This window comes from Poecilia reticulata, linkage group LG7 (genome assembly GCF_000633615.1).
Source record: "Poecilia reticulata strain Guanapo linkage group LG7, Guppy_female_1.0+MT, whole genome shotgun sequence".
NCBI lineage: Eukaryota > Metazoa > Chordata > Actinopteri > Cyprinodontiformes > Poeciliidae > Poecilia > Poecilia reticulata.
Genome location: NC_024337.1, coordinates 4,936,298 through 4,948,501, shown reverse-complemented (window position 1 = coordinate 4,948,501; position 12,204 = coordinate 4,936,298). Strand labels below are relative to the sequence as shown.

Below are 12,204 nucleotides of genomic sequence, written 5' to 3'. Positions count from 1 at the left end.
GCAAGTTTCATTTTCTTACTTCTGCTTCTTTACAATCAGTCGGTTGTAAACAAACCAACACAAACCTTTGTGTTGGTTTGTCACATAAAATCCAGATGAAATATGCTGATGTTTTTGGTTGGAGCTTAACAAACATCGACAGTTTAAATATTGTGAAGACTTTTGCGAGAAGCTGTACTTCGGSAGAGCAACATGAACACAGGGTGTGCGTCGTTACACCATGACCACTGTGTTTGTGTGTGAGGGGAAGGGCGGGTTTTGTTGGCAGTAACTTGTTGCTGCTACTTTCCTGTGAAAGGAACAATGTCTGGAAGTGGGTCAAGCCTTTGTAGATGTCCTGTCCTGATAGATTTGCTTGTACCGCCCTGAACCTCAGCTGCTCGGCTCATTTCTGAACCTGCAGTCCATCAGCGGCATGCTGGATGCTCGTCTTTATCCCCTCTACGGAGAGAATGGCAGGACTCTGCGTGTTGGCCTTTACATCTGGAGGTGTTGTATTTTACCCTTTATATAACCTGTTGTCCTCCTTTTCCCTGTGTCCTCTCCACTCTGTCTCTGGCTCTTTGGAAGGAAAATGGGGCGCTGGAGCGGTTGTGTTCTCCTGAGGATGGTGCTGAAATTGGTCAGTGATTTGAAGGAGCGTTAGGCAAGTGCAAATGTGTTGTAGCAGTATCATCAGCATTTCTGACCTTCAGGCTGGGAGTGGAGGAGACGGGACTTGGGCTCTAAGTAATCGCACTAAAGTGGAATAGAGCGGACTCTAGCAACAACAGATCATCTGATTAAACCTGAAGGAAGGAACTGAAAGATGAAATCTCTTTGGTGTGTTTGGGTTTGGGTTCATAATCCATTACCAGGTCACCTGTATAGTTGATAAGCAATGTTTACAGCTGTAGTCACCAAACCATCACCTTTGAGGTTAGTTAAATGGATCCACAATTAGTTGTAACGATAGACTTCACTTTATTCATTTTAGACAGTGCAGTAAAAACATTGTGAACTGTTTGACTTTTCAATTCAAGTAAAATTTTGTCACACGGATGGAGGGTTTCTGGGTAAATGACGTATGCTAGGTCCAGTGGCGCGAGCTCCATCCATCCAGCCAAAGCAGCAATGAGTAACATGTAAACAGCAGTGTCTGTTTACATTCCCAGAGATTGTAGATTTAAACCTCTTAGAAAATCAAGCATCTCCCAGGATTTCCAAATTCAGCATCTTGCACAGCAGACAGAACTGGTCTAAGTGCTGTAAGTCGTGCTCTCCTGCAACCTGAGTGACCTGCAGATTAGCAATATTTCGTCTTCCAGTTGAATCTTTGGCTCACCACTAAATGCTGAACACAGATGAACTGATCCTTCAGTCAGGAGCCAGAGTCTAAAGCCAAACACAATGCGCTAGTCTAGCTGTGCTGACTGCCTCAGGAGGATGCACAGGGAGCTGTGGTCTCTCCTGTTTGTTGATCTGGTGACTGGAACAGATTCTGAAGACCTGCAGCTGCCTACCAGCTTTATAAAGCTTCACCTCAATCAGGTGCAGCTGGTGTGTTTGTGTTGGACGGTCCCACTTGGTCTGGCTCTAATTAGTCCCATCCTGTGTGCCATGATGTTTGTCTGTGTGAGTTTGTTTAAATGATTGGCTAACTCTGCTGTGTGCTGTGTGTTTTGGATAAGATCCTCATGTGTTCCTGACCACAGCAGTCAACACGGAGCCTCCCTCATATTCCACAGGCTCGCTGCAGTGACCCGCCTTCTCTTGACAGCCAGTTAACACCTTGAATGTCGATGTCTCCAATCCTGCTGGCAGAGCCCACATTTATTTTTACGTGACTCGTTTGATTCGTCTAACTCACCCATGTTTTCTGGATTGTAAGAATCATAGAGATCAACACATTTCCTGAATGTAACGTCACCTAGATGACTTTAATAACAAATTTATTCTTAGTGGTTGTGCTACTGTTTTAATATTTAATGTTATTATTTTATCTTATTCTATCTGATGCCTTTTTCTCTTTCTATTCAAGTGATTTTATCATTTTGTCATATCATTTTAAACTAAATTCAATGTGTTATTATTGCCTAGTATGAGATGTAAGAAGGTGTAGCATCTCACACTTCTATTCACAGAACAGGGAATTACGGCGATGAGAGTCTGACTTGAACTGATTTCAGGAGCTGGCCTGCTTCTGTTTCCGATCCTTCACGCTGATCTCACCAACCCTGAATCACAGAGATAGAAACTGAATTTATTATCACAAGGACATTCATCACACAACCAGGAAACCTTCAGCATGTGCATCATGCAGCATGTAATCATCTAAAAACCTAATCTGCGTAGATGGTTGAATCTAAATAGATCATATTGTTACACACCAGAGTGTAGCCATGGATAAAGTGTCATGTTTATTTTCTGCAGCCGCAAGGATGGGATGAACGATGGGATGGCTGTTAAATGGGATGGAATGAGTTTTATTTTTTTGGAAAGGAAAGTAGTCGTACTTCTCATCCAGAGGTGGAATAATACATTTTTGTTCTCTAAGAAGATGATCAGAATATCTGGAGTTCACTTCGGGGCTGATGCAGGTACAAAACCGTGAGGCGTCAGCATCTTCTTCCTCCTGCTGCTCTGCTTCAGTCAGTTTCAACAAACGTCACACAGTGAGCTTTGATCTTGAGCTTTGCTTTTATTAGAAGACAATGTCATCCTGACATCCTCACTAGCAATAGCTGGCAGATATATGGTCTGACTACCATGGCAACAGAGGGGGAAATGAGTTATTGGAGGAATGTATCATAGCCACACCCACTAACAGCAGCCAGACATACTAGGAAACCAGTAAAGTCTGGGAAAGCCGCTAATGAATTATTACTGGGAGATCATCCCAGCAGCTCAGTCACTGTGCTTTTTACTTATTTTACAGCATAAGAGCTGTTTCATCAAGCTACAACTACGCATCTAACTCGGCTGAAAAGCAAACACGTCTCTGCGAGAAAATAAATCAGTAAAGATGCAAAAACCTTGTAGCAAAATGTGCTTTAAATATGACCTGATTCTTACAGATAAAATCATCATCGACCTCATGAAAAGTAAAATGGCTTTAAAAGCATTTGTAGCAGTGGGATGATGGAAAATATTATACCATTATATTATTATAAAGCCTTAGCAAGGCCACCATGCTGCGGCTTTTCAGCTTTTTCGTCTGTTTTCCAGAATCAGTCTACCGCCGCGGGGCCAGAAGATGGAGGAAGCTCTACCGAGTGAACGGACACCTTTTCCAGGCCAAAAGCTTTAACAGGGTGAGTCTCTCACCTCTCTCTGTCATACACACATTATTCACTCTCAGCTACAGACAACTGGAGAAAAAAAGTGAAAAAAGATTGAATCAATTATATTTGACTGAATCCATCAGTATTTAAAATTTAAAACTTGATTTACGCTCATTTTCTTAGGATGTGCTGTTTTTTCCCATGATTGACAACTGTCAGTTTTTTAGGTGATTTTATTCAATTAAGAGTTTGACGGGACCTCCAACCTGTAGATTAAACCAATTATATTTTTCTATTTTGCCTTGTGCTTGTGTCTATTGATGTAATGTGCAGACATACAGACAGTCTAATACCAGTTTTAGCTGTTATGTGAGCTGCAGACTGCAGCTGCTGCACTGTGAAAGGATGATCTTGATTATTAGCCAGTGGTGTTGATGGATTATTATGTGATGGCATTGGCTCATAGTAATCTGTTGATGTTTGCTGTAGCTTCATAATGATGCCCACATAACTTTTTTCCCCCAAATGAACGGCGTATTAAAGGATTTTGGATCATTTAAAAGCAAAATAACGTAACTTGCCTTTGGAGAAGCACTTCCTGTTACGTTTAGCAGAAAATGTCATCATAAAGTCACTATCTGTTTTGTTCTTTCAGAATAAATGACTCATTTATTTCCCTACTAGACTTGGTCTTGTTCATGATGTTGCAATTTGTACCTTCAATTTAAACATCTTCACTATATAGAATTGAGAGCAAAGATTTTAAATATGGATGTAGAACATGGTTTTGTTAAAAATTGTTCATGATGAGAAGAAAATCTGGTTTAAAGCAATATATAATGAAATGTTGGACAATATGAATGCAGAGATAAACAGATGTTAATTTACTAATTCCAGAGACAAAAAAAGTCCAAACTTAAGACTTGACTTGTACTTTGCCACATTTGTACATTGCCAGTTCATCCCAAGCTACACCTGTGGCTGACGACTCCTTTACATACCTGAAATAATCGGGTGCAAAACAACCAAATCTATAGCGAACAAAAGTTCAGTTCAGATTGCATACATGTCATTTGTTCACAACAAATTTTATCTCAAAGTACTTTACAAAATATATTTAATTTGCATCCAGAAATATTTAGTACATTCAATCCAATCATTCAGAGAGTGTTTTTCCACCAAATTCAGTTTATTATTTAAACTGGTTACCCCAAAGTGATTTAGGTCAGCATTCTGCATCACGCAAAGTAACTTTTCATCTACAGTTCAGCTGAGAGGCAGTCTCATTTAGAAATGCACTAAGAAAAATTGGTAACTCTTTATTTGGCAGGGTGTGCATAAGACTGACATGACACTGTCATAAATATGAAGGAGTGTTTATGAACGTCTATTACCGTTGTCATGAAGTGTCATTCTTTTAATGCAAAGTTGCTCTAAAAGTTGCTTTGAAAGTCCATTAAAAGTGGCAACTTTGCATTATTTTGTAAATGTCACTTTAATGCAAAGTTGGCACTTTAATGGACTTCTAATCCAACTTTTAGAGCAACTTTGCATTAAAAATGTCATTATTTACCGAATGACACTTCATTGCAACAGTCATAAACGTTCATAATGACTCCTTTATGTTCACGGCAGATTTTATGTCATGCTTATGACAGTGTCATGTCAGTCTTATTCACACCCCTTCAAATAAACTTATTGAAAAATTTGTGCATATTTACAGCTTTGATTTGTACATTCTGATCACTATGAATGATTTGCCAGTTGTAACTTAAGAGAGATATTAAAAATGTGTTTGATATTTTCCGTTGCCTTTTCTGTACTTAGCTGGAATATTCTCAATTGTATTACCTCAATGATAACTTAAAATCTTTGTCATTATGTAGTAGTGCAGAGGTGCTGGTATAACACTGACATACTGTAACAGTGCGGTCAGTGCAGCCTGGTATAGCATGCTAAGTATGCTGTATGCAGTGCTCTCACATCAGGCTGAATTTTTGAGTTCCCAACTGGCCAATCAGCATTCAGATTTGATGAAGATTAATTTTTCTCAGTCAGGTCACCTGAGTTACAAATAATGTAAAGTTATTTGTAACTCAGTGACTACATGAAGAGAGGATTATATCCTGTAAAACCAAGGAGGAGAACAGCATGTTGGGTTAGAATTTGTTACAATTCAAGTCCTTACTACAATTATTTGCTGTGAGCTGAACACTGGACTCTTTCTGTTTATCTGTAGGGAAGGTGCAGCACATTTAGTCATGGTCGCATTGCGATTGAATTATAAATCACAAGTAATCAAGTCAGATCTACAGCTGAGCTTTCTGACTGCTGATCCATAATTCATGCTGACCTAGTTGTGGTTTGTTTAGCTGATGCCTCGTCTCCGAGACGTGAGCTTCTATCATTTCCCTGCTACGATGTTAAAAGGCTCCACTTGCCCATCCTGCCTTCTCAAACAGGATGTAAGTGATCTTCTACAGCACATTGGCCTCTCTGCAAGAAATGCATTCAAGTGCTTTCAGATCTTAAGTAGCACGGTTGCACTGTGGGCGATCAGGTTCCACCTGCCAGAAAAACACCTCACGTCTGTGTTTAATGTCGTTAAAGGTTTGGCTGCAGCATGTTGGGGTTATTTCCTAAAGTTTGCCCGTTAGGCAGTGGCAGATACAGTTCCTGTAAAAAGTATTCATTCCTTGAATGCTTTACAATTTTACTGCTTCTAAAACTCAATCATGGTCAAAATAATTTGGCGTCTTTGGTGCTAGTAGCCTTACAGTGAGTGGAGCAAAGATCAGCAGTGGTTCATTAGTGTTCCTGGCTGTCATCACAGCATGACTAGTGAGAGAAGATACCAGGTCACCACGGCTACGCTGAGGCAGGTAAAGCGTCAGCTGATGATTGTTGCCAGCCAAAGCTTTATGGGAGTGTGGCGAAGAGGAAGCCACTGGTTTCAAGACAAAATGTTTTGGCAGATACCAAACGCTGCACACACTATCCCCGCAGTGAAACGTAACGTTGGCTGCATCATGCTGCATCAGCAGCAGGTCCTGAAAGGCTTTTAAATGCAGAAGGTCAGATGAAGGCAGCAGAATAAAGGGAAATCCTGGAGGACAATTAGTTTCAGGAGAACTATGTATTATCCAGCTAGACCGCGAGCCGAAGCGTCCAGCTAGAGCTACACAGAAAGGGTTTGAAAACAATAAGGTGGAAGTTCCGCCGTGGCCTAGTCAAAGCCCAGACCTCAGTCTCATAGAGAATGTGTGGCTAGGCTAGTAAAGTGCTCTTCTCAGATGATCCCCACCAATCAGGGAAGAACTTCAGCATCCAGACTGAGACAGATCCACGCTGGCTCCCTGCTGGGTCGGCAGCCAGGGGGATCGATACTGAATACTGACTGAAAGGAAGTGAATATTTATACAGCCTATTCTTATACATTACATATCTTTAATTGATTGACATTATGTTTGGCTGCACAGTAGTGCAGTCGGTAGCACTGCAGCAAGAAGGTCCTGGGTTCAAATCCCTCCCCAGGGTCTTTCTGCATGGAGTTTGCATGTTCTCCCTGTGCATGGTGGGTTCTCTCCTGGTTCTCCGGCTTCCTCCCACAATCCAAAAACATGACTGTCAGGATAATTGGTCTTATAATTCTAGGTGTGAATGTGTCTGTCTCTGTTGCCCTGGCGACTTGCTCACAGTGTTCTCTGCCTCCAACCTGATGGCCACTGGAGACAGAGACCAGACTCCCTGGTGACTCTGCAAGGACAAGCGGGTTTAGATAATGTCACTATTTTATTTTATTTATTGCCAGAAAACCAAATTTTGTTGATCACGATTGATTTGTAAGAGCAACGAGGGACAGCTGGAAACAATCAAGGGTTAGAGTCGACTGGAAAAAAAACCAAAATAAAAAGCTCACAAATTCCACATCCTCACTAGCTCTTCATATATCTGACTGGCCAGAACAAAACCAGGAAACAAGTCTCCCTGGGATGTTTTGAGTTATTTACAGATTCTGAAAATGTGAATTCTAAACTTTTAATGATGCCAAACACATAAAATAAAAAAAATGAAGAAGATATGGTCATTTGAATGTTGACACTCTGCAAACAAAAGTGTAATATTTTCAATAGAATTTCCCCCAAACCACAAGCCACTGGGGGGTGTTAACTTAGCTTTTCATTTAAATTACTTTGCAGTAACTAACTAATAATTAACTGGTGTGTTTCTTTTTATTCGTATCTTTCTGGTGGATGTTGAAGTAAGGCTCTTCATCTGTAGGTTTCAAGACGTCTAATTATTTTGATGTCCTGCTGCTCGCTTTCTGATGCTAAAGAATCCATTAGTTCAGGGGTGTCCAAAGTGGGTCCTGGAGGACCGGCATCCTGCATGTTTTAGTTCTCTCCCTGGTTTAACGCACCTGGATCAAATGATGGCTYGTTAGAAAACCCTAAGAGGAACATTGACAAGCTGAAAAGGTTGTTGCTACCACCAGGGAGAGAACTAAAACGTGGAGGATGCCGGCCCTCGAGGACCCACTTTGGACACCCCTGCATTAGTGGGTTGAACTCTGGAGAAAATTTGCCGCTCAACATGCGGCAAATTTCAACATGGAGATTTCTCCTTTCGGCCCGGACCCTTGGACAGACCTGGGCTGCAGTCTTTTTTTTTCCATCGGCCCATAACCTGCAAGCTGAGGCTGCTATTTTAAGCACAGGGCRTTTTCTTCAAGACTTCAATTCAGCAAATGAAAAAAAAATCACAATCTTCTCAGAAATTGGTGGTTTTTTTTAAATTATCTTTCTCATTTTCATGGCTTCTTTCTTGTATTCTTGTGGTGCGTCACATATATCTAGTTTGTTAATTTTTCTGTTTTGTGTCAGTCTAAGAAAACTGTTAACATGTCCAAAAGCTCTAAGGACAACCTAGACTCTTATTCAACTGCTCCACAGCTTTTTGGGGTAAAACTAGTCCAAATGTGACCTGTGGTAATGCAGGACTGTGGAGTCTTGTTTGGTGCCTTCAGCCCAAGATCTGTTCCAAGATAATGTCAGCAGTACTGAGTCTGATTCTGTACAAATCATCACTCGGGTTCTTTGACATTAAACTCACTCATCCAGGTCCTTATGGACTTTGCTTTGGGTACTGATGCACAGTCTGTTCCCGCTGTTTCCTGGGCGGGAACATGAAGTTGTCCAAAATGTCTTTGTGTGTTGCAGCATTAAGAGTTCCCTTCACTGGAAATAAGAGAGCCAAACCCAGAAAAGCATGCACACACACACACACACGCACACACACGCACACACTCAGCTGTTGTACTTCCACTACCCGGCTGTAAAACGTTTTCTTTTGTTTCCAGTGTTTCAAAAGATTTCCTTTCGATTTCACTCATCCTGAGGCTAACATTGATCTTGTCCAAGTCATTTTCTCTATATATGTCTTCACTATAAACTGTCAGCACTGAACTCACACACTTCAGAGTCATGTCTTTTGCCTTCCTTGAAATGCCATCATAAATGAACATTAAAATAATTAAGTCTGATTTGTCCATATTGATCTTCACGAGTTATAAAATAGTTTCTTTTTTTTCCCCCTCCAAGTCCTTGCTATTTTTGATCTCTTTGATATTCGCTTATCATTTGTCTTCATGTTGCTTTTATAACATTTCAGGATCAATTTTAATATGCTAACCTGTTTAATAACACAGTGGCTGGATATAGAGCTTCTTCTGCCCAAACTGTCTTGTTCCTGTCTGGGAACAACAGTTTTCCTGATTAGCTTTAGAGGAAATGCGAGCCAGAGCCAGGGCCTCTCTCTGATGAATTGTTGTGAGCTGAGCTGAGCCTGGTCTAGTATGAAAACGAGAAGCTTTTCTCTAGTCTTAAATTATAATTTTTTTCGTAGAAATTACCGAGTGGATTTTTAGCGCAGTTGATCTATCCCAGTCAGCCTGCAGCCTCTGCTTGGTTCCCTCTGCTGTCCTCGGCATATAAATAAGACAAACATAAGTAGGTCAGACGCCCTCCAACCTCCACCCCCTTCTTCTCTCACTCCTTCCTTCTTTTTTTTCTGCTAGACCCAACACCCTGATCTTTCAGCACTTTTCCACCTTCCCATCTCTCTCTATCTGTCCCCGTCGGTGACGTTTACGTAGAAAGTGTCCCAAAATCACCATGAGGTTGGCAGAATTTAGTCTCCCACCTCTTAAAGCTGATCCACTGTGAAAAATTCCCTCATACAAACAAGCACAACGGCCAAAAACATGACACATGTGAGGACTGAAAGATTGATTCTACTACAGAGGGAAAATATTCTTTCCCAGCACCTGTTGACGATACATGATCAAAGTGTTTCTGATGCATCCTCTACAGCACTCTGATCGTGTCTTCTTCTTAGTTTCTGAATGATTCACTGACGTTTTACCAGGATTTATTTTCTCTGGCCAAAAACTCAACTCGACCCATGTGTTATAAAACGGGTCAGGAGAGTTTCACTTCAGACTGTTATCTGCTTTAATGTGATTTTTTTTTTTAAACTAAGCTAAAACAGACATTTACTGTTGGTTAGTGGAGGATTTCACAAGCAGAGTGTCTTAGTTCTACTGCAGAAGGATGTTGTTTCTCATTTAGGGAAAAACTCTTGGGCTGTTTTCACTACAAACATCGTCTCTTTAAAGTTTAGGTCAACCTGGCATCATGACATCAAGCTGGATAGCAGGACCGTGATTATTTCGATGATCTGCTATGGTGTTGCCTTAAATAAGAGGACAGCTGTACGTTAGCTGGAGTTTGGACTGCAGCACAGTCTCCAGGGGACAATCGCAGCAATAAAGACTGTAGGGATGGTAAAGCTTTAAGTCCTGAAAGCACAATGCACAGAGCTGTTCTTGACCAAATGTCAAGTACTGTAAAGATTGCTAGGACCTGCTCCAGAATTTGGCGAGAATCAGACTGGACCTACAGAGGTAGATTAACACACGCTGTTGGTCTGGAGGGGTTTAACTGCACACCCGGTTTAGAAGTGGTGACGTTTCTGATCTGGCACATGTCAAGACTGCTGGACTCAAGACTAAATACACACCAAGTTTCAATACAAGGAAGAGAGAAGAGTTTCACATGTAAAGAATAAAAAGCTGGGTTATTTTTGACAAGACAATTGAGGAGCGCTGCAAAGACTCTATTGGCTCGAATGCAGAAGAAAAGCTTCAGCTCCTCCTTGAAGCGTCTCTTCTCTTCCTCGTATTTAAACTCAGTGGTTGAGTTTTATGGGATGTAAGGCAGAAAATCTCCACAGTCCCATCAGAGCTGACAATCCAACATGGCTGCAGAGTGGTGATATCTGCACTGATGAACAGCTTACTTAAACTGCTGTCAGATTGTATTCCATTCAAAACAATTACAGAAGCTACTGTGGAAGCTCTGCCTGTTGACGTGTTGCTATATTTCAGAACACTGTACTTAACTAGGTTACTGGATTTCTTTAAGATGTGTTTGAATTTTGTCAGCCATTTATCATGAGTTTATACTATTAGTAGAGCCTCATTTTTATTTTCTTATATAGAAAGCATCCCACATGCCTTGTTGTTACCTCAAGCAACAACCTGTTTTCAATCTGGTCTGGTGTGTTTAATCATCTTTTATTGTTTACTCCACTGCTTGTTACTGACTGAAGCTTCTAAACACTGCATAATAACTATCATGTTTTCTGATAGATGTGGGTGTTATGGACAACAGACCAGACTTTCCAACATGTTTTTTGTTGTATTGATCAGGCCAAAGTTTAAAGGAGGCTCTTTTTACTCCACAGGGCATTCCTGTGTGTTGCGGAGAAGGGAAGTAGAACACTTTATGAATATTTTATAAATGTACGCTTAACATCTGCTCAGAGTTGGCTTTGCATGAGTGAACGTAGCCTCTTGAAGTTTCACTGAAACAGAGCAGCAACTGAGGCTCTTTGTTCTTTACAGCCTCTGTCTATGAATGGTACTGGTACAGCCAGATCCGTGCGGCGCATTTCAAGTGTCCGCTTCCTTTCTGAGGAGTTGTGGTTTGTTCTCCAATTTTATATAACCTTTCCTACTCTGAGACACAATCTGCAGTTTAACATCTGACCTCAAGTTGAGAGCAAAAGACAGATATTCAGCAAGTCAGATCCCAACAGCTGTCCAGCCTAAAGAAGAGACAGACGGCTACATCTGAACACTTTAATTCCCATTTAGTGGTGAATTTCTGCATTGTTGAAACTACAACAGCTTCTATGCAAAACAAATACAACCTAAAATGCTCTAAACATGAGTTATAGTTTAAGCCAAACTGAATGTAAACTTACTCGTAAGCATGTTAAAATATATGTTTTTGCAAAGTTGATATTTTAAATTTAGACTTCAGATGCTTCAGCCAGCGTTGATTAGACCTACTGATACACCTATTACAAAATGTACTGGAATATGTGCACCATGTAACAATCATGTGGACTGTTACTTGGTCATGGTGTACATACACACATCACTGTACAGTTTTGAAACTGTATATTCCATGTTTTATGTTTCTAAAACATGAACAGCATGCAGATATTAAAGGACTTAGTTGCTAAATTCCACTGTTCTGAATTGAACTCAGATGACTTTAATTAGAGTGCAGGTGTCTGAGAATCTGAATCTGATTACTGGATGAACCTGGAAGATTGTGGCAATAATTCAACAAGACCAGTTTACTTTGTAAATAAAAGTGTATTTTTTGTTGTGAACCAAACCCATCAACAATCTACAAAGGAAGAACACAAAATTAATTTGATATATTGTTTTGCAAATAGATCCTTGAAAGCCTGATTTTACATTTATTGTCATTTCTTAACATTATTGCCTGTGTTTGAATAAATTCAGCAGTGATTGAGAAACTAATGTGTGTGTGTGTGTGTGTGTGTTTGGTCTGTGCTCGTGTGT

General features: G+C 40.6%; 1 protein-coding gene across 5 annotated transcripts in view; it reads left to right on the top strand.

Moving 5' to 3' along the window:
* Nucleotides 1–12,204, top strand: part of prkcz (protein kinase C, zeta) — a 97,850-nt gene that overhangs the window by 38,974 nt on the left and 46,672 nt on the right. For 4 of the 5 annotated variants that reach the window (XM_008412928.2, XM_008412926.2, XM_008412925.2 and 1 more), the window contains one exon: nt 3,208–3,293. In XM_008412928.2, coding sequence (XP_008411150.1) covers nt 3,208–3,293 — 86 coding nt within the window. Of the gene's footprint in view, nt 1–392; nt 490–3,207; nt 3,294–12,204 lie in introns of those variants that run through there. The other variant, XM_008412929.2, reaches the window with a different exon arrangement.